General features: G+C 43.3%; 3 protein-coding genes across 6 annotated transcripts; 2 read left to right on the top strand and 1 right to left on the bottom strand.

Moving 5' to 3' along the window:
- The first annotated feature begins 1153 nt into the window (after positions 1-1153).
- On the top strand, positions 1154-11449 carry clint1a (clathrin interactor 1a). Of its 3 annotated transcripts, none has more exons than XM_079269039.1 (12): positions 1154-1290; positions 4221-4325; positions 5235-5331; positions 5642-5750; positions 6192-6353; positions 6481-6661; positions 7073-7289; positions 7388-7469; positions 7982-8047; positions 8542-8834; positions 10045-10243; positions 10385-11449. In XM_079269039.1, the coding sequence occupies exons 1-12, from the start codon at positions 1250-1252 to the stop codon at positions 10648-10650; spliced, it is 1818 nt and encodes a 605-aa protein (XP_079125165.1). In that variant the 5' UTR covers positions 1154-1249; the 3' UTR covers positions 10651-11449. The 3 variants fall into 3 exon arrangements, with proteins under 3 accessions (XP_079125165.1, XP_079125164.1, XP_079125166.1); XM_079269038.1 differs by having other exon boundaries at positions 8539-8834; XM_079269040.1 differs by lacking the exon at positions 7982-8047 and having other exon boundaries at positions 8539-8834.
- Positions 11450-13969: 2520 nt separating this feature from the next.
- Positions 13970-16256, bottom strand: lsm11 (LSM11, U7 small nuclear RNA associated). Its single transcript, XM_079269400.1, has 4 exons — positions 15784-16256; positions 15094-15233; positions 14930-15013; positions 13970-14455 (listed from the first exon to the last, which is right to left on the bottom strand). Exons 1-4 carry the CDS (start codon positions 16241-16243, stop codon positions 14117-14119), a joined length of 1023 nt encoding a protein of 340 aa, XP_079125526.1. The 5' UTR covers positions 16244-16256; the 3' UTR covers positions 13970-14116.
- Positions 16257-16886: 630 nt separating this feature from the next.
- thg1l (tRNA-histidine guanylyltransferase 1-like) lies at positions 16887-21404 on the top strand. 2 transcript variants are annotated; one of them, XM_079268071.1, is made up of 7 exons: positions 16887-17072; positions 17401-17604; positions 17693-17869; positions 17958-18127; positions 18222-18310; positions 19635-19742; positions 20920-21404. In XM_079268071.1, the coding sequence occupies exons 2-7, from the start codon at positions 17411-17413 to the stop codon at positions 21079-21081; spliced, it is 900 nt and encodes a 299-aa protein (XP_079124197.1). In that variant the 5' UTR covers positions 16887-17072; positions 17401-17410; the 3' UTR covers positions 21082-21404. The 2 variants fall into 2 exon arrangements, with proteins under 2 accessions (XP_079124197.1, XP_079124198.1); XM_079268072.1 differs by having other exon boundaries at positions 20874-20954.
- The last annotated feature ends 1343 nt before the right edge of the window (positions 21405-22747 follow it).

Raw genomic sequence — 22747 nt, 5'->3', positions numbered from 1 at the left:
CACATCGGGCCTGGTTTGAGTACACCCTGTGACCTTTCTGCGCGTTGATGACGTTGTCTGTCCAGAAGAGGGAGTGATTGATCTGGAGTGACACAAACAGCCAGTGCCCTGCCTGGCCTGTCACACAGCATCACTGGGTCATTGTAGCATGCCTGAATGCCAGATGAGGAGGGATGGAGAACACACAGGGTGGTGACCTGCAGACTAGGATGTAGACTATAGTTTTGAGGAAGATTGAACACATTTGGACGAACAAAAAAAACTGGTTTTACAATGGACAACAGTTAGTAGTGTAAAGTGAAAGCCAACGAATATCACTTCAAAATGGACACAAATAATAAATTGAGGATAAAACATAGAAATGGTCCTTTCTTGATAATATAGCCTGGCCGATACTAGATTTTAAACACATAACACACATATTTTGATAAAGATCCCTTAAAATGTACATTTTTTTTTTTTTTTAAATAAACGAGTCACTTCGAAACATAAACTTGTCAGTGCGCTCTGATGAAAAACTATGTAATGTATTTACCATTTTAAAATAACCGCGAACATATTTGGGTATTTCTGTGCTGTCATTTCTTGTTACTTATTTACATCTACAGTGCTACCAATAAACAACATTATTGAATATCAGCCATACTCAACTGGATAAATGCTCACTTTATGCATCACTAACATGAATAGAAACCACAATAGCTACCTATACAAAACCACATTTTCATTGCCTTAGGTAATGCTGTTGGACTACTTTTCCCAACCAGGGCCAATGGCATTTATATTATAATGGGATTTTTCTGTTGTTCTTTTTAATCCAGTTAACCTCCATGGATCCTTGATGGGATTACAGAGGTCCTCAGAAATGCAAATCAGTTACATATTTCCTCGGGCAACTGGTTTTCTCTCTTGTTTTATATCCATACAATTGGTTTTAATTGTGTACGAAGTTGACAGCTGTTTTTTAAAACCATTTAAAAGGGTTAATGTACATACAGTATCAATGCGAGAGACTGAGGCCCCGGACGCTAATCAGGAACTACAACTCCAATGCTGCTTTACGCAACTTTGATGACGTACATCGGCATTTCCCGGAGTAACCTTTCCTGCCTGTTGGTGCGTTTGCGCCTCCTGTCTTGAGAGAGAGGTGAAGAATAGTTTACTTTACAGAGTTCAGGGTTTGGTTGCGGTGTTCGTGTGGAGTAAAGGGTTTTGTCCGAAGCAGAAAGCCCATTTTCACAGAGCCAAGATGCTGAACATGTGGAAGGTTCGGGAGTTGGTTGACAAAGCGTAAGTATCTCCCAACTACAGTACGTCCATGTCGCGTTGTGTGTTTCTGTAGTGTACCTGTTTGAAAGAGACACGTACTCAAAACTTTGACGTCACGTCACTCGAACAAGTTAGCTAGCATGTATGCTACTAGCAAGTTAGTTAGTTAGCTGACTTTGACAAATACTATTTGTCTTGAGAGCGTACTCTCTGTGTGACTGTCGTTTTGCCTGGTCTTTTGTTTAGTGCGGGATAACATTTACACTGTTATGAGATCACTTTAGCTTTTTGTTTAAGCATTGTGTCCGACAGTGTAAGCTAACTCACTTAGCCGACAAGCTAGCTAATTATATAGCCTGCTGGCTAGGTGGCTAACCGACCAGGCTAGCCAGCTAAGATAGTTTGACAGCTCCTGGGCTCAATAATCAGCGGGCAGTTTTTATCATGTTCATACGTTAATGCACAAATCATACCACCCTTGCTTGGCTACTACTGTCTGGAAGTATTTGTAAAGGTTCACTGAGTATCGACATGCGTTACTCTCCTATATGATTGTTGACACTTGTAGCTAAGTTAATGTTACACTTCATGCTAAAGTAGCAATAACGTACTGCAGATTAAGTCAGTTGATAAACAAAGTAGCACCACATGACTGAGTTACTTTGTTGTTTTATACCCTAGAACGCTGTTATAGTGGAACTAGCAAGACAACTTTAACAAAGACCTCAACATGTCTAAATGTCGAACGTATTACCTCATAATACAGAACGTTTTACAGCTTTTCTCTACACAACTGATGCAGCAACTACAACCATGTTCAATGTTACCTTACAGCGCTCTTTTTACATGTTTGTCATATCACTAGATTAATGTGGTTAAACTATATTAGCTTTTTTTGCGATGTAGGACGCTGAAGAACAACAACAGCGCCACAACAGAGCACTTATTAACCAGTGACCAGTGATCCTGCAGTGTTTTGCAACCTGTTGGTGGATGTCCAGCTGCTAACTTAAGTTCAAGGATTTGATGATATAAGCTCAACACAGCAATTGCTGTACTTTCCACCAGGTTTTGATTGGAATTAAGATGCAGTTTGTCTGGCAAAATGTAAAGACGGTGCCAAAAAAAAGCATGCAACATATGTACACTGTGAATCCCTGGTGCTTGTGCACTCATAATGAGTCATAGTCTGATGGCCTTGACAGTCTGAGCCTGCATGGCTAGCAGCAGTAATGTACCTGAAAGTATATACCAGCCGCGAACTCTGGGAGTCATTCACACCAACAGTGTGACATAATGCAACATTTCCTGTTTAATGGTTAAGGTGAGGCTCTTGCTGAGGCAGGACATGCAAGCAAATGTTTTGTCCTGTTTCAAGTAGGTCTTGCAATGAATGGAAGCACCATTTCTTATGTGAAGAATAAGGTTCAATTGGATTAATGAGTAACAACACGCACTGCGGAAATCTGTCACTGTGAGAGAGTATCACAACTTCCGTTTTATCTGGCTGATATCTAGGACAGGGCCCACAACTACGAAGAGATAAGAAGTCTCACTACTATATCATATCCTCTTGTGTTTTGCCTGTCATTCGTGCAAACATGTAGCTTTGTGCAGTATCGGTAACATAGATAGAGAGACCCAGGACAAGTGCAGTTCGTAGCATAGCACACAATGTAATCACAAAGACTCCTCAAAACTGAATGAAACCTGAACTAACACATGACTGATACTGAAACACAGATAGAGTCTCGTCCAGGGCTGAAGTGAGAGTAATATGAAGAACAATGCTGTCAGAATTAAGTTTGATACAGGATAATGTCTGTCCTGGATCTTCTCCTACATACAGTTACTGTAACCTGTGGTCGTCATCATCATCATCATCATCATCATCATCATCATCATCATAAATTTAACAAACGAGTGTATGTTGTCTGAGTGGTAACCATACCATGCTGCTTGCAGTGGTAATACAACTTTTTTCGATAACCAAAGCGAAGGTGTTTATCTCCACCCATCAGTTCAATGCTGCTCTCTCAGACCCTGCACATTATATTGCTGATGTGGCAGTAGTGAGGAAGGAAGACTGTTTTTGGCTGAAGGTGTGGCGGCACTTACTAAATTATTTGGAATAAGGTGCCTGTTTTTTTAATAGATTATAAGTCTGTAGTCCTGTAAGAAACCATTCTCATGTAAGGTTATAGAATACAAAATGATTGCACCAAGGCCAGTAGCCACGGAGAAGGTTTTAGCTATACGCTGCACATACTCTACTCAATTTCCACCTCAATGTTAATGTGCCGGAGTTTGCTAGAGAGCACATGTTTGTCTACAGCCCCTCGGAAGGTTATGACAAATTCGTGGCTTAATATCATCAATACAATCCGACAGCACTGACTATTGTACAGCACAATACAACACAATGTGAGACGATGCAATACAATACATAAATCATGATTCTGAATATATTTGCCAAACCCGCCAACATTGTTGACTCCGCAATTTAGATAACGAAGCTCTCTATTTACCTGAGATTATTAGTGAGCCACCATTTATACTGTTGGTTTCCTCTCATTTAACTTCCCTTTTTATTTCCGTGTTACTTTCTTAGAATGTCAACAAGCAAGAGCTCGCCCCACAGTTTTACTCTGCTCCATTTGACATCTCATTCATGTTTATTTTGAACACAGATTTGCGTTTGCTTGTTTAGTCTCCTATCTTTGGTTTTGATGAGTGGTTAGACTCAGAGCGCACACACACTCCCTATTGTCCCATTGTCGTTTTAGCCTCTGAAAGGACAAGTGTCTGGGTGTGGCTCTAATAAGAGAACCTTTCATCTACTGGTGTCCATGTTGTGGTTATCTAGGAGGCCACATATTGTCAACTGCCATGCAGAATACTTAACATAGGCATGATTAATGAAGTGATGTCTCTTTTATCATACTGCACAGAACCAACGTGGTGATGAACTACTCGGAGGTGGAGTCTAAAGTCAGAGAGGCCACTAATGACGACGCATGGGGACCATCGGGACAACTGATGAGTGAGATCTCCAGGTGAGGACAACTCGATATGTCCTGCTGAAAAGCACCGCGGGTGTTTGTTCATAAAGTCAAACCGCAGAAAGATTTCCCCCCTAAATGATCATTCGTATAACCGCTAGACAACCTGTTAGTTTGAATTTGTAAAGAAATCTTGCCTCACCAGTGAATGAAGAATCCACAAACTGAAGTAAATGGGGGGGGGCCGCATTTAACAACAGCAAAACCGCTTTGATCGTATTTACTTCAGTTTAATTCGATCTAGACTTTCCTCTGTTTTTGTATTCTTCTTTCACTTTGGAGACGTGCGAGAAAAATAAAGTTTTTCTTCACGAATTCAAGTTATCACGGGGTGAATAATTGATATACAAATGGTTCATTTTGGGGTTAATGTATTCCTTTTAAAGCTGTTTTTGACTGCAGGAACATTTTTTAGGAAATTCCCCTCCATTTCGACCACAGGAACCCATTTTAAGCTTTGGTTTTTGACATTTGACCACAAAAGTTTCCAAGGTAGTATTTTTCTTGCCGGCCAGAAACTACGTCCCACTGTCGTCGGTACTGAACACAAGCCTCACAACTCCTCCAACATCTACGGCATTCATTCAAGCTGCTGCAGTCAGTACTCGGGCAGAGATAGGAGTGTTAAAATGGTCTGTTGTTAGTGACATTTAAATGCTAATTATGGAGCTGACTAGCTGATCCTTGCAGTGGCACACAGACACAAATGTCCCAAAGGAACCTGTCGCTCTTGAAATACTTTGAGTTTAGTTCCTAGGACTCCGTAGTACAAAGTAGTCTTTCTTCAAATGCTGTAAGCAGACTAACTAGTCCAATTGTTGTTTGCCATGCATTGGAGATTAAAACATATTCCCTAACAGTACAACGTCTTCCTCTTTCTTCTGTCAATGTTTATGTAATCAGATCCACCTTCATGTATGAGCAGTTCCCGGAGGTGATGAACATGCTGTGGGCGCGCATGCTGAGGGATAACAAGAAGAACTGGCGGAGAGTCTACAAGGTCTGCCGCGGCACTGTTGCAACATCCCACAAACAGACTTGCTCGATTACGACTCAGGGCTTGAAGGCCAAAGCAACAAATACAGTTGTGATTTCACCTAAACCTCAGAGCCATCTGTTAACTTTAACGTCACATTTTCTCCTCATTACTGACAGGCAGGAATAATAATTTTAATAAAAATTCACAAAACAGTTGACGTTGAATAGAAACAGCTGATGCTTCACACAGTTAACATGCTATGAATTGAGGGTTGCGATGAATCAAATCGTTCCCGTAACAAGTTAAGACTCAACACTTGTGTGTTTCTCAGTCCCTGCTGCTGCTGGCCCATCTCATCAGGAATGGATCAGAGAGGGTTGTTACCAGTACCAGAGAACACCTGTATGACCTCAGATCATTAGAAAGCTACCACTTTGTAGGTAAGGTATCCTTCTGTGTTATTTCTCTCATTTATACCATCTGTGCATGTTGGAGGACCTAAAACAAACTTGCTCAGCATGAAACACTTTTAAATGTTGCTTTGATTATGAGAGACACTCTCCACACCTCAGCATTGTAGAGTTTAGTGTTGATTAACAATAGCTTCAGTGTGAGCTTTAATGAATGAGTAGAGGCCCTAAGCACTGCTTAGTCCACAAACCCTTAAACCCCACACACACACACACACACACGCACACGCACACACACACACTGCTCTAAAGCTGCTTTCACTCTTCCCAACCATGTGTGTATTTGAGGTGCAGTTTACAAAAAAAATAACTTTCAACTTTCCCGATTTCTTATTTATTGCCTGTGTGTGGTTTGAATGCATTGTAAAGTTAACACAAAGAGTTGCTGATTCATTCATTCTGTGTCTCTAGATGAGAACGGGAAGGACCACGGTGTGAATGTGCGTCAGAAGGTGAAGGAGACGCTAGATTTTGTCCAGGATGACGACAGGCTCAGGGATGAACGGAAAAAGTCCAAGAAGCTCAAAGACAAATTCATCGGGGTATCCTCAGACAGTATGGGGTACCGATACTGTAAGTTCTCAGTTGAGTAATAAGCGGACTTATGATCAACAAAAACGTTTGGGGTTTTAATTCAGTTTGTGTCCTCTTTTTCTTGCTTCTATGTCCTTTTCCACCTACTTGGATCCCTTCCCTCCAGCGGGGGACAGGTACGACTCCAGCGATAACAGCCGGGGAAAGTGGGACGACGACTGGGAGAGGAATAAAGGGCAATTCCCCTTCAGCGAGAAATTGGGGGAGATCAGCGACAAAATCGGCAGCACCATCGACGACACCATAAGCAGATTTAGGAAGAGAGACGACTCACCGGATCGATTTAGGTTGGAGACGGACAAGTTCTCTTATTTATATTTAGTGCCATTTGGAGCTGAAAGGTTCAAACCATGTTCCAAATATGGACAAATAAGAAGCCCCCACCACCAAAATAGAAAAAATGACACTTGATTTCTCTCTCAATCTGTTTTCTGAGCACTGTTTTCAATAGCCCTTTATTTTCACATTAGAGAAACAAGTGAAACTTTTCAAATACATTGTGAATATACCTGTAAATTAAATGGTAAAAGAAATACTGATCAGGCCAGTAATAGTCACAAAGAGAGTAAAACAAGTACAAATAACTGTCTAACAGTAAGGCCTCATCCAGAATGGCTTGTACTTTGGTTCTTTTTGTTCCTTCATGGAAACACGAAGACGATCTGTATCCTCAACCTGGTCCGTTATTGTCTCCATAGTGACCACGAGGAGGACCGGGGCCGCTCGTTTCACAATGGCCAGTCAGGAAAAGAATTCAAAGATGAAGAGGAGACCGTAACCACCAAGAGTGTACACATAGTCCAAGCAACAGAGACTACAGCAACACGGAAGAGAGGGGTCCCGTCTAAGACAGTGGACTTGGGAGCCGCAGCCCACTATGTGGGAGATAAGAGCCCAGTCACCACCACCAAACAGGTAGCAAGACCACAGGCCAACATAGAAGATACGACGTTATTGATACGTGTATAGTCGTGCATGGACCCTGATCTTTTTGTAAATGTTGTTTATTCCAGCCAGCAGCCCCCCAGCCCTCCAGTACCATCCTAGCTGACCTCTTTATGGTGGACCCCACACCGAGCCAGCCGGCCGCCACGGGTATAATGTCACTAACTTCAAGTAACACCCTGACATTTTGTGAAATGCACTTGTTGTTGTTGTTGTTGCTGTCTCACCCGAGAAGATTTGGATCAATTCCTATGCTGAAACCCCAGAAATGCAACTGACACCAGCAAAACGACGCCTTCCAGCAGCCCCAAATATGTCCCTTATTCTCAGCAGACAAGCTAGACACCAGTAACTCCACAGTGACTGCAGGACTACACTCTGCAGTGACGGTGCCCAGCTACTGATGCTAGCTTCACATTTTTGTGGACAGCACGGGGGGGACTTGATGTATAGGAACTAAGTGCGCCAGATGTTTTTGGAGCAGTCCCTGGTGAATGCAGAGGGCGGGAGCACTGAACAGATGTTTGGTCCGCTCCACCTATCCACTGCCACCACCCTCCCCCCCTACACTTCTGACACTGAAGGAATGCTAACTATGGTAGAATGACACCTGGAGCTCGCTTGTTTACAATTGATGTGTTTGTGTGTCTATCTCAATGCAGACCTGATCAGTGGATTTGCTGACTTCTCCTCACTTGCTGCCTCCGGCGGCCTCGCCTCAGTATCTGGTTGGTTTCAAGACTTTCTTCTTTCTTTTTTTTTGCGTTAGTGTGTGTGTGTTGTGCATGTGTGTGCTGTGCTTGTTGCAGCCATACTGCTAGAATATTCAGAGAGAAGCCCCGGCCATATGGAGCCTGCTACCTGCTCTGCATAACAAGAACAGACACACATCAACTCCTGTTATGGATGACAAGGAGACGGGGACAGAGGAAGGCGTCGGTGGGGGTGGAGGGAGCTCAAAGAGATTGAGAGCAGAGATAGACAACAAGCAGGGCCAGTTCAATGAAAATGTAAAACATGGCACCAGTGGTCACTGAGAATGCCCCGGATAAAGCAAGACTGGCCTTGCGGAAGACTCGATTGTTTATTCTTAATTGATATGTCGGGTCCAGATGCTTTCATGACTTTTCTTTGCAGCTCACAACACAAACATCACTGTTAAGATGGCAAATATAGACATTCATGCAACTGTTTTTTGTTCTTCTGGTTCTTGGTGCAGCAGCACCTTCCTCGAGCAGTAATGGAGAGTTTGGAGAGTGGAACGCTTTCCCCGGAGGTCAGATGCCAGCATCTGCTCAGACTGTCGACACCGGTGGAAATGACCTTTTTGGAGCCATGGCAGGTCTTTCCGCCGCCCCCGCCCTCGCCCCGGCTTCAGGCTCCGGTCCTGCCTCAGCAGACCTGTTTGACTTGATGGGGCCAACCCAGTCCCTCAGCTCCTCCCAGAGCCTCAACTTTAGCATGAGCAGCACACAGAGCATGAGCAGCACTGTCCTGCCCCAGTCTAGGTCACAGGTATGCATGACTGCACTCATACAAACACGCATCAGGCACACGCGTCCTCCTTTTAATCATTTATTTATATACATATTACAAGACTCATGAAGGGTGCTTCAATTATACAGGTGGAAACAAAATATCCTCAGGAAAATAACGATGCACTTTATAATTCAGTTTTTATGAATGCAGAGGCAGACTGATACATTTTAGGATCATTTTTTTTTATCATAGCTATATGTGTTGGTTACTAAAATACAGCATAGTATGTTGATAAAAACACTTAATGATTTAAATCTCTCTTAATATCAGTATTCGCCCAAGAGAATGACTCGCGTAACTAAATACCACTTCAGACATTGTTAACGGTGCTAAATTTGAAATTCAGAGCAGATCTATTGCCTCTCAGCGGCTAAATGTACCCAGTTGTTGGATGTGTTTTTTTTTTTTTTTATAGAATCTGGGCTTGTTGATTTGGCCTTGGCCATCAACTATTAGCGCTACGAGTAATACCGACAAAGAACCTTTTAACCACGTCACGCCATTGTATGAAGCAGGAAATAAATGGATGTCAAACGATTCAAGAAATTCTACATTTAAAGTAGTGTCCCAGTGCAAATATTAAACGATTAAAAAAAAACATTCACTCGCGGTTTTCCCTGATGTGAACCACATTACTCCACATGCCTTTTTATAATAAAGACATGCCTTGTGTGACTGAGCGATAGAGGACAAGCATGATGGCGGAGGGTTGACAGGCAGCCTCACCAGATGCTCGTCTCCCCCCCAGAGACCGCCCACTAACCACCCACTCCTCCTGCTACTGACACGCAGAATGAGAAGAATCAATTTTGAGTTCCAGAAACATTAAAAAGCCAAAGAAAGGCTGTGGATGTCGACTGTATTTCCATGTTAAAAGGTTGTTGACTTAAAAAATAAAAACCTCATTCTTTGTTTCACTAAGACGACGCCCACCACTCCTCTCCCCTTTAGTTCCTTTAGATGTTTTAATGAGCTCAGACAGACAGCAGCTGATTTCTGACAGTATTGAGGGTAAGTGGGAGTTTGGAAGGCCTTGAATTATAAGAAAGAACTGTAACTTCTCATCATGTATTTCAGTGTCTGAGTTGTTATCCATCTTATCTCTGTGTACGTCTGTGATTTTAGTTTGGATGAGCTCTTTCTCTAACTTTGCGTCTGTCTAACTTCGTCTCTTGTCTTCTGCCAGCCCCTACAGAACATGGGGGGTCCTCTTCAACCGCAGTCCGCCCTGCCTATGCAGCAGGGGATGGCTGGAGGTGCCGGTGCCAAAGCGGCCCTCCCTGCCACCTGGTCAGACCCCTCCGTGAACATCAGCCTGGACTTCCTGGGCCCGGGCGCACTCCCACCCAAGCAAAGCCAGCCCACCCTCAACACCCTCCAACACGGTGAGAGGACTGGTAGATCTGGCTTAAATGGTGACACCGTAACCAGGCTCTCCTCCAAAGCACCCCCCCCCCCCCCCAGTCAAATGAGATTTAAAAATGTTGGTCCTCTTATTAATTGCATTTTTGTTCTGTCATTTCCAGGCAACCAGACACCTGCCAACATGCTCTCCCAGGGATTTTCTGGTATGAGCCTCGGAACTACAACAGTCCAATCGCCTGTAAATCCCATGATGCACCCTGGTGCTGGCATGGGAATGGGCATGGGGATGGCAACCAACCAGGGCATGATGGGGATGGGCATGAACATGGGGATGCCACAAGGAGGGATGGGAATGGGGATGAACCCTGCAATGGTCCAACAACCCAAACACCACGCCTTTGCTGACTTCGGCCACTTCGGAAAGTGATAGAACTGGAGAGAAAAGATGTGGTGGTCTCTCTCTTTCTTTCTCTCCCTCTCTCTCCCCGTCCATTGGTAAAGGATTGTTATGAGCTGCAAACAAAGAGTACTTGAATAATGTCAACTATCACAATACAAATACCCTGCAATCTCCTATTTTTTTTAGAAATGCTGTGTAGTGATATGGATCTAAATGAACGTGTTTGTGTTGTGTGTGAACCAGCGATCTGTCAGAGTGGTAGTCAGACTCACACTGATGGCAGTGTGCCTTGTTGGTCACTTAAGAAGTGAGAAGAAGGAAGAGTGTGCCAGAATGTCAGGGGGGGGGGGTGTTTGCTTTATAACCTGAATCAAGTGAAATTACCAGAATCGCAAAACAATATCAGTAGCTGCATAATTTAACTTTACAGAATATGTTTTTTTGAATAACATGATCAGCCATTTTAACTTTCCAATGTACATTTAAGAATATCAAGTTACCTCTTTTTATGTCATTGCTCTTCCTTTGACCTGTAAATAGAAATCTGGAGCCCTTGCAGATAAGTTATGAAGTTCCTTTACGAGAGGCGGTGTGCGAGTGTGAAGAGTCGTATCACGCAGACCAAATCTGATACCAATCCCGGCCCGTAACGGAGCGCATTGACGCCTTGTCTTTGTACAGAAGTGTCCACACACTCCAGATGTGGCCTGTCAGTGCTGCAGTGAAAGTAATGAAGGAGTGTTTGGAGTGAAGGTTATCCATTTAATTTGAGGAGTTTCTCCTTCAACAGACCATCATTTGTGGCCTTTCTTATTGATATATATATATATATATATATATATATATATATATATATATATATATATATATATATATATATATATATATATATATATATATATATATATATATATATATATATATATATATATATATATATATTATACTTATGAAGACTATTATAATCAGTTTGCATCCCAATGAGATAATCAGCAGAGAAGGCCTCATACAGGGGTTGTGGGTTCTTAATTACAGCACAGAGTGCCTGAAAGACATTTGCCTTTTCTTTTTTTCCTCTTCAGTTCAAACCTCTTAGAAGGAAACGATGTGACGTGCAGTGCTGAGGCCGGCTGTCAGACCGGAGCTTCTGTACTATGTACAAACATCTGTGTTTGTGCTAATGCCTCAAGCCACGCGTACCGGCGGAACAGACATCGGATGCAATCGTGTAGTTACTTCGCTCCCCGTTTTGTTCGTCGCACGCGCACACGCAGGTCAGCGGTAACTTCAAACCAGCCCAAGTTGAACATATGTTAAATCACGGACTGTTATTCAGGTTGCGTCCAGCTGTTGAACGTTCATCTCGGTAAATGCGGACCTCTCACATTCCGTCTCTGTTACACTTTTTTTTTTAAACAGCAATCTCAGAAACCGTGCTGCCGTCATAACCGGAAGATGTACGAGAGGGGAGCGCTTTTTGCCAGTCGGTACTCCCCCAGTAGGTCAGCGGTGTGGGGGTGTGGGGGTTAGCGCGTGATGAACAGTGCACCAGCTCGCTGATCTGTTAGACGTACAAACGCATCGCTCCTCAGCGGTTCAAGTGCCTGCCGGTGGTCGCCTCCTGACCCTTGTAATGAGTGACAAGTAAATCTCAGCTGCCTAACTTTTTTTTTTTTAGCACGTCAACGACTAGATAAATAATTCACTGACCAGAGGAGAAGGCGGTGGGTTCTGCAGCCCCAGAGAGCTTTGAGGTTCTTGAAGCTTTCCTATTCTCCCGAGGGCTCGAGAGGCCGAGCACACTAACACGTAGTAGCCTTTGCGTCGGAGCCTGAAGCATTAAAATGACCAAAATCTGTTTGCTGTTTTTTCTAAAATATATCAGTCGAGGTTTGTTTTATTCATTTTGTACTTGGAATTGATTCGATCTTCTCTAAAATGGGATTGTTACTGAAACACTAGCATATGCAAATGTAAAGAAAATCCTTTGAGAAAATGAAATTTTGCATTGTTCCCATTTCGATTTGATTTCCACATTGATTCTTTATCTACAACATTAAACAGTTGATTGAAACGTGTTAATGGTGTGTGTTATTTGGTGTGCTGTGTCATTAGCCTCATTCAAAAGAGCTTCAAGCAGCAAAAGGGATGCCGCCGCGCTCGACTTTGAAATTACATTTAGTTAATGCGAGTTTGTGAACTTAGTTGTTTGAGGTAACAAAGAAAGGTCAACGGTAAATATGCACAATTCACAAATTACAAGGGCAGGAAGCCACGAATGTAGCAAATCAGACGATAAATGATCTCGCCGGATACCAAATCCATAGGGTGCCACTGCAGAGTGAACATGCAGGAGCAGAAAGTAGATCACACGAAGACATTATGGGATGGATCACTGAGACCGGTGCAGTTAATAAAGTTGAACGTAAAGAAATGTTACTTTGTCCTTTAATATCATTCAGCTGATGAAATGTGCAGTTTGCCCTGATTACTCTGACACTCAGGAGGAAGGTTCTAATTGCGGCGCGTCTCTTCACCACCAGCGCTGTGCCCTTCTCGTAGTACCGAGGTTTGTTGGAACACACTGGTGACAAACACGACTAAAACACAGCTTGCGTTAAACAATTGGCCCCATTTTCCACTCTCTGGAGAGGAGGCCTGTTAAATGGGCTACACTAATAATATATATATGAAAAGTAACAGTATATATATGAACAGCTACTGCTAGAATGTGTCCCATTTATGGCATGGAAATATATAGAAAGAGGGTCAATTAAACTCTGCAGTCAAATTAAGAAAAACTAAAATAAGACATTCAGACCCAGAAACATCTCAAAATGAGATCATTCTGTGCCGCTCATCATCCAAAAGTAACCTCTGCTGGTTTCAAACAGGAAAAAAAAAGGAAGCAACATCTTTACAACTTCCATGAGATGCAGTAAATTGTGCTTTTATGGGTAATGTGCCCATTAAAGAGTAAAAGCAATCTGAGACGTCAAGACAAATGACAGCTTTTGAGTGCCATCTGCAATCTCGAGCTTCACAAACTCAATTATTCATAATGCATTTATGAAGTCCGCTGAGACTGCGCTGTCATTCCTGCTCAAACTAACGGGGAAAGCAACATAAAGGGACAAGCTCTGGAAGATGACAATGGCCCCGCAGATGGCACTAATGTGTTTATGCTGCCACCTGCTGGGTAATAACCATAACACACGCAGTTATTGTGTCAAAATGAATTTAGTGGCTGTCAAGACATAAAAAACAAGACAAGAAATGACTATAATTAGAAGTGAGAAGCTTTTATTCCTTAAAAAAAAATCAAGATCCTTTCTCTGGTGGGCAGAGGAAAACCTCCATATCAATATGATATAACATTAGTCCTCGTTTGATTCCCCTGAATCTAATGAAATCTAATCTCTGGCAGTTCATTTCAGATGTTCCACTTAATTGTTCGTAGCCCAGCTTTCTGTTGTCAGACTGAGGACAGTACTCAGAGTGGCTGTGGGTTAACCAGGAGCACGTTCTCCCCCCGGATGAAGAGCTGGTTGATGTGGCGCGTGTGGACCCTGCCGTAGGTCTGGGAGTCTCTCCTCGGACACGCCTCGGGGCCCTGGGCCTTCAGCGAGACTCTGCGTTTGTCCCGTTTGACTCCAACAGCGTCGGACAGCTTGGAGTCCGTGCCGCCGTCCCCTCTCTCGCCGGTCGGGTTTTTCGGGGCACTTTTGGGGTTCGCCGGCTGCCGATGCTCGCCGGCTGTTTCCTGTGCTTCGTGTGTTTTTGCTGGCTCATCACCTCCTGGGTTCTCCTGGAGCTTCAGCTTCTCAAAGAGCTGCACAGAGATGTCAGTCGCATTAACGTGAAATCAAACCACATTTTGATTTGAATATTTAGGGTCCTTTTTTTCCAACTACAGCCAACATCCTTTAATTGCCTCTCTTTATAGTAATACTACTTACAGAAGCGGCGCATGCATGTAATCCAGCATCACTGTTACTGCTAATACTAACAATACTTCTTACTGCTGGTAGTTCATATGAATATACACAAGGCATTCCTAATGTTTGGACGGACAGCTACATGTGCATTCAAAGATGTCTGTACAAAACAAGACAATGTTTTTGAGACAACCGATCAGTGTTAAATACTTCAGGGAGCAATGAAACAGGAAGGAGCAGCCGCAGCGAGACGAAGAGCTCCATGCACACGTCCAAGTCCTCAGCAGGGTAACGGACCTCACTGTGCCCTGCACAGGTAATGCAAGTAATGTATTCCGGTCAGATATACATTGAAAACTAGGGCTTACCCGTGAAATGGTGAGGGCCTTTTCGTGGTAGAACGCCTCTCCGAGCAGAGGCTCTCTGTACGTCTCATCGACATCGACCATTGCCTGGTGAGGAGAAATAAAAAATAGCGAGGAGGACAATATTAAGACGTCACGGTGACAAGGACACGAGTGCGAGAGCTCACCATGTTCCAGAACTTGTCGAAGGCCACGACAAAGCCGGAGCACACTCCCCTCAGTCCCTTGAAGGTCCTGATGTGAACTTTGACTCTTATCCTCTCCTGGACACATCTGTACAGCTCGCCCAACGGACTGCCTGTGCACACTGAAGACACGCGACCAAACCGGTTACTCGACCGTCTCTACGACCAATAAGTGACCGACGAAAAAGCAACAAAAACATTTCCGCCAAGCAATGCTCAACATGCAAGAAGTTAGAACTAGATTTGAACTTTTCTATTGGATGATGAACAGAGAATCTCTGGTTACAGCTTCTGAGTTGCAAGGATTCACTGTCAATCTTAATGTTCAAATGCATCACATCATAGCCTCAGAATAATGGGGATTTGACCCCATCTTCATAGATATTCACAACACGACTGTGTATTGTGCCTTCAGCTTCAAGGTAATCATGGAACATGTGTGGTTTCCCATTTGAAGAGCAGGACGATGCCCTGCCGTAAAGTGACTGTAAGGGTTGAGACGTGTCTGAAATTAAATTATTATGGAGTCATAACCATAACTGGGTCATAACTTATTATTAGGATAGGCTTTGAGATGCCCTGTGCATTGAGTGCAACTTCATGCAGCACTTGCACTCCCAACAGAAGCAGGGTTAATGTGCTGACGTTATTAGTGGTGGTTGTTGAACCTACGGGGCATCCTCGTCAGGACGTTTTTCTGGGGCTTCTGCCTCTCTCTCCGCGCCGAGCCGCCGCTGCTGCTCTCCCCCTTCCCGGTCACCGGGTTGTTCACAATGAGCTTCTTCAGCCTCTCGATGCGTTCCGGGTCCGCCACCCCTTTCATCGCCTTCCGTCGTCTTTTCTCCACGTTCTCCGGTTTGGCTCTGCCCCGGCCGCCCTTCATGAAACTCTCGTACGCCGCCACATTGTTGAAGCCCTTGATATTCGGGAAAGGAAGCGGTACCGTCGGCGAGTACAAGGCCAAGAGCGGGTCAAAGTTATCAGAGCAGACGTCCGTTTTGTCTGCGTCATCGTCCCCGGCTTTGCTGCCCGCCGCCGCTTCGTGCTCGGGTACTGGTGGCGCTCGTGAACAGCCTGACGCGACCGTTTCTTTAATGTCAGACTTTGCACTTTTTCTTTCTCTCTCCTCCATGTTTGAAACAGCCGCAGACGAGCACACGGTAAAGTGAAGAATCCTGGTTAAGGAGCTGCCGTCAGCTAAAGGCTGAGGTTACACTCTGCACCTATTTCAGGAGACCCTAAACGTCAGAGACACGAGCGAGCACGCAATTATTGTGGAGCTTTTCAATCCGGGAAGCGTTTTTATGTTGTTATCTAACGTTATGTTTTATTTCCTGTAATAATTTGACAGTAATTGCCTAATTAGGTATGCATTCATGAAACAATCCCAACGAATTCCCCCAGAAAACCGCCGACCAGTTACGTACGACGTGTTTCATCTTACACATACACGATCTTTGGTCTCCACTTTCTCTCCATAACCACAAGATGGCGCTAAAACACAGGTTATATTTTCTAGCTCCTATATAAGTATGATACGTCTGCTTGCTTTGATATACATATACTCCAAAGCAGCAGCACGATAATTAATTTGTATGATAATGGTCGTTTAAAGTGGGCGAACAAGCAACTGAAAGTAACACGCTATTTCATTTTAATTAATTGTTTGTTAATTTCAGGCTTGTGCTCCGGAACCTTTGTTCGGTGGTTTGCGGCTTCACTACGACATAATTCGTTGATGGACTATACACAAACCAACGTGTGTGACCCGAAAACCGTCTGAGGATAAATGTAGATATCAGTCGTCGACAGTGCTTTATTACTCGACTCTATACTGAATATTGGTGTTTGTGTAACTTACGAAATATCAAGACATTAACGCATGAAACAAACGGAGCAACGTTAGCGAACTTACTGCGGGTTCATAGGACTAACGTTAGCAGAACACAAGACAGCCAAGTGTAAGTAATGACCAATGTTAAAGATGGTCAGAGGAACCTGTAACAGTATTCATCACATTATTAGCCCCGTGATGAGTTAATTGTGTTTTTTAATTGGCTTCGATGTCATAATATAGTTGTTTTGGATAGTGGGCGATAGCACACAATTACAATATCAATAAGCAGCAGAGATACGAATATTGCAGCATTAAGAAGAGTGTTCATGTGCCCAGGCTGTGACCTAACATGTGATGGGTTCATTATTTTATAATTTTTTTTATAAATTGCTCCTGCTGGAAATTTCTTTGTAAAGTACATTATGTGTGCGCTTATTGCTTTTTCGTTCCAGGAGCACCCTCATGCTGATTGGGAAGGCCTGCAGATTCGGCGGACGTGTCCGGTCTTGTGTTGTCCAACCTCTGGCCTGTCTTTTTACCGCTTCCAGCAACATGGCCAAGAGCAAGTTCGAGTACGTCCGCAACTTTGAAACCGATGACACTTGTCTCCGAAACTGTTACATTGTTGTGAGACTGGATGGGCGCAACTTCCACAAGTGAGTTTCCTCGTCAAGCTGTGTGCCGATCCATAGGATGATGTACACGATTCTCTTGTTCTAAGTTTCTTCACGTATTTTGTTTCAGGTTTGCAGAGCAGCACAAGTTTATAAAGCCCAGTGATAACCGGGCTTTGGGCCTGATGACCCGGAGTGCACGCTCTGTCATGGAAGAACTGGAAGACGTCTGTATTGCTTATGGTCAAAGTGACGAGTTCAGCTTTGTTTTCAAGAGGACCTCTACCTGGTTTAAGAGGAGAGCCAGGTACCAATGTTTCGTCCAACGTCATTCCCACACAAGCTTTTCACGCTTTTCACTTAACTTCTTCCTCTCTCTCTCTCCCTCCTGGCAGTAAGCTCATGACTCATGTGGCCTCCCAGTTCTCCTCCTCATATGTGTTTTACTGGAAGGAGTTTTTCGGGGAGCAGCCCCTCTTGTACCCCCCGGGCTTTGACGGACGCGTGGTCCTGTATCCTAGCAACCGCAACCTCAGAGACTACCTCAGCTGGAGGCAAGCAGACTGTAAGTGCTGACCGTTGTACAGGTCGTGCATTTGACTTCTAGATGCATCGGTTCATGAAGCTGACGACTGCACACGTGTTCCTGTGTCTTTCAGGTCACATCAATAATCTGTACAACACAGTGTTTTGGACTTTAGTACAAAAGGGGGGACTCACCACAGCCCAGGCAGAGGTTCGCTTAAAGGTGATTACTGTGTGTTTGTGTGTACATGTACAGATGCATGTGTTTATACAGATATACTGTGTGTTATGATAATGGGAATCCCTCTTCTTTTTATCTTTATTCCTTTTGAATATCTTTAAAGAGAACAAGAGAAGAACAGCGAGATCTCCAAACCAACATTAAAAACAAATCCGGCATATGTATGGTTTATAAAACATGAATACATTTATTAAGACACATTACTGTCTACACACAATGAATGTTTCAGTCTTGCTACAGATGAGATGCTCAACATTTTCTTTTTTAAACTGTAAGCCACTTTTGTCTGATTAGTCAGTCAGTTGACAAGAAATGAATCAAATACAATATAAACCATCAATTTATTGTTTAAGTCTTTTGTCAAATAAATAGACATTTTCTGCTGCAGCTTTAAAGCTCTTTTCTCTGATTCATATCATTATTAGGGATGGGTATCGTTAGGGTTTTATCAATACTTGTACTCTTATCGATACTGCTTATTGGTTATTTTTTTATTATTTTGTGAGGGGAAAAAAGAATAAATTAGAAAAAAGATGCATCGTTTTTCCTAAGCAGCAACAGCAGCCGTGTTTAAATAACTTGGTGTTGTACACTATACTATTTCAATGCCAACAACAAATGTAAATAAATCAATATATATAAAATAAACAATATTCTTAGCAGCAAATAAAGTTCAAACACACAGCTGCTCCCCTTATTGATAACTATGTATTAAAAAACACAATATACACTGACAGACTTATTAGTCGGTAAACTTTGATCATATAAATATGTGTTATGTTACCAAGAAGCCATGTTTCTGGATGTCAGGTGGATGCATATGAAGCTGTGACTGCATTTCATTGGCCCATTTTTGTACGCGTGTTAACACGGTCAGCACATTATTTACTTCTGGTTTATTCTCGTTGGAGATGAACACATGTGACTGACTGACACAGCTGTCCTCTTGAAGTCGCTTCGTTCTCTGGTGGGCTCTGAGGGAAGTGGCGGGTTGTGGAAATGTCCGCGAGTCGTCCCATCAACCCGTCATGCTTCCTAGTTCCTTTTATCACTTTACAAATGTTTCTTTGGGGAAAGAAACCTGCCCAAGTCAAAGACGTCAAAGATAATCTTCCTTATAGATCATCGCCTCGATGGAATCCCTCATTCAAACAGCAATAGAACCAGTGGGTGGTGTGGTCCTTTTAATGGTGGTGTGGCTGAGATGACTTTGTCAGTGAGGCCTCTCGTATGAGATGATTTTTGTTTACACACATTTTTGTAATCTTTACATCCATATGTATAACTGTGTGATGTCTCCCTCTAGGGAACATTAGCTGCAGACAAAAACGAGATCCTGTTCTCTGAGTTTGATATCAACTACAACACCGAGTCGGCCCTCCACAGGAAAGGCACCACTCTCATCTGGGAAAAGGTGAGCTGCTACAAAGAGCTTATTACACTTGGATAACTCCTGTTAGATATCTTAGATTCCCAACGTCTGATGAAGGCTTTTAAATCCGTACTGCAGCCACCTCCGCCTCACACGTCATCTACATTAGTCAGTGTTTTTCTTCAACATGGCTTCTCTGTCTGAGCTCAGAGGATCGTCTCTCTGCTCTCTCTGAAGCTAAATGTTCTCCTGTGCATGTTCATTTACTACTTTGTTATTTTTGGCCATAAAAATGTAGGTTTCTATTTTTTTGGTCAAAGTTGCCTCATAGTCCACTTGCTTACAGGTAACACATTCAAAACTCCAACATGTGAGAATTGATACTCAGCTGCCGAAAGGAGCTGTATTGACCGTCTTTTTTGTCTTGCATTAAAACAAAGTATTTTTCAACGCATCAACAGGTCCCTGCATGTCCTTTATTGTCAAATGACAAAAATATTCACGATGATGGAATGAATACAAACTCAAGCAGCTTACAAGACGATTGTTAGATCTTCATACATAGTGAAATGAAAGAGAACGGCTGCGTGGCAGGTTTAGAAACGTATGGCATGCTATGAAAAGTGGTGAGCGTCATTGTGCTTTACACAGGATGCTGCAGTGCTGCATGTGCATTACCTCAACATATTATGCATTGTGAAAAAACAACACCTACTGGTCTTATTAACACGTTATTTATTGCTCATTTAGTCCGTACAAAAACAGAAGTGTGAGAAGAAGAAGTTGTGGTTTTACTGGGACTTATGTGCTGGACTAGTGGACTTCCTGAAGTGTGGAAACTGTGTGTCTGATGTGTCCAAAATGTTGGACTATTCCTTTAATAGGGGTGTCACCATAATTTCCTTTCTACAGCAGAATTGGAAACTCTTCCTGCTTCCCTGAGGTCACTGGTGTGGCAATGTTTAGCCTTGCCCAAGAGTCCTGTAGACAACGAACACTTCGTTGACAGAATAAAGTTTGTGGGCTATGCTACGCACAGGTACCACACACCACCTCAGGCAACACGACAAATATAGCAGGACGTGATTGGCTGGATCCAGTGGCTTTTTTTGACTGTTGAAAGCACCGTTAAACAAAATGTTTAAATGAAATTGTGACACCGCTGTCCTCCAGGTTGCCTTTAACTGTACTACCAATATTCCTCATTGATTGTGTCCAGCGAGATGAAACTGCCACCAAGCGCGTGAAGCGGCCGAACGGAGAGGAGGAGGACGTCGCCGTGACTCGCAGCAGGAGGCAGGTGCACGCCCACCACGGCGACATCATAGGAGAGCAGTTCTGGGAGGAGCACCCGGACGTCCTGGAGGACGACGCCTGCTGACGGCTCCTGTGCTCTGCAGGAGAACATGACTGAACTGAGCGGAGCCGTGCGAGCAGTGGACATATGATAGAGCGGCTTGATGTTGACTGATGTAGATGAACAACCGTGTCAAACAGCATGCTACCTACCCGTGAAGCTCAGGGCCCCTTGGGTCCCTTGTAAGAGCGTTTTTCCCGAGACTGAAGCCTTTGATGGTTGACTCTGTACGATTACTCTCTCACAGCTGGAACATATTCATACTTCTACGTATTAAACTTCAATCATAATGTTGCCTTAAAGTGGGACGTTTTCTGCTTAAATTGATGATGATGCCTGTCATGCACAAAGGGAAGCAGATGATTTCATAATCTTTTTAGCAGCGGGTGTTGAGGACACACACAGCAGTCTGATTCTGCGCCTCAGGTCTTCCCACTCCTTGTCATGCTCAACTAAGGTTGCTTTCCCAAAAAGATATCTTCATTTGATATCATGAATAACATTTAAATACTACCATCACCATCTTTCTTTTAACATGACACCTCTTGGTCCCGCCATTCTCTTTATCTTGTTTTATTTTCTTCGCTTTGTTCAGGTTCCTAATCTTTGAATTGTAAATGTTTCTGGAAGCCTATCTGCAAAGTGTTCAATATAGTCTGTAGTAAGAAGGAGCATATCTGAGCCAGCAATGAGCAGAGTGGAGCACAAACCAATACCTTGGCAGGACCGAGTGGCCTTGTCTTGCAGCCAGGACGCCATTTAGAGATGTGAATGGATTTGGCGGCCTGCACTGTCACCGGTGCTAAGAATACCTCACACACCCTGCTGCTTACACGCCAGCCCTCCGACATGTGCTCTGTGGCATATTTATCATTGCACTTATAAATGACAGGCTCAGTATGAATGGCTGCTGGATTCCTGGAGTGGTAGAAGCCAACTGTATTTTGATACTGCGTAGTAGGCTCGGTTACAGTATTTCTGGTCTCCTGACCTTGTTTTTTAAAAAGGAAATCGTGTAGCTTCTCTGTGTAACCAGGATCCAACTCTCAGCTCTTCGGCATTTGGGATGAAATTATTTCTCTAAAGCCCATTTGTAAGACCTCTATAATAAGTTAGTGAACAATTACACACTGCACTTAAATGCTTAGATCAGTTCACTTGGACCAGTGCCAACACGTGAGTCGACATACGACCTTATAGTATAGAAGGTATCTAAGTAACTAGAACATGTTGAGGCAAGTGGTGTGGTTATTTAAAGACAGCATGTGTTTACTTGCAGGGCCTGAACGTAATCCTGTTTGGGAAAGAAGAAAAAAACGAGGAAAAAGTCGACACAACCTCAATAAAACTGTCCTTAAATAGCTCTTTGAAAAATATTTCCTGTACTTGGTTGTGATTCGTCACGTAGCCCCTGAGAAGTAAATTGCTTTTACATCGTATTGTTCAGACTGCAATCACGAGCAAACGAGTGGAAACAAAATGTGCATAGGCCAAGGAGACGGCATCGCCCACTTGTTGAAAAGAACCACAGAACAAACTGATGCCAACATGGCTGCAGAGCCACTAACGAACAGCTGAGAAAAATCCATTGTGCTGTAATGCAATCGATTCAGCTAACTCAAAAGGTGATTTATCCGTTTGTGTTTTCACTTGTTAAGAAACCCCTCCAAATACTTCAGGCAATATAAGT

This window comes from Melanostigma gelatinosum (assembly GCF_949748355.1).
Source record: "Melanostigma gelatinosum genome assembly, chromosome: 5".
Lineage (NCBI taxonomy): Eukaryota > Metazoa > Chordata > Actinopteri > Perciformes > Zoarcidae > Melanostigma > Melanostigma gelatinosum.
The sequence above is the reverse complement of the archived record's forward strand: the minus strand, read 5'-3'. Positions and strand labels throughout refer to the sequence as shown.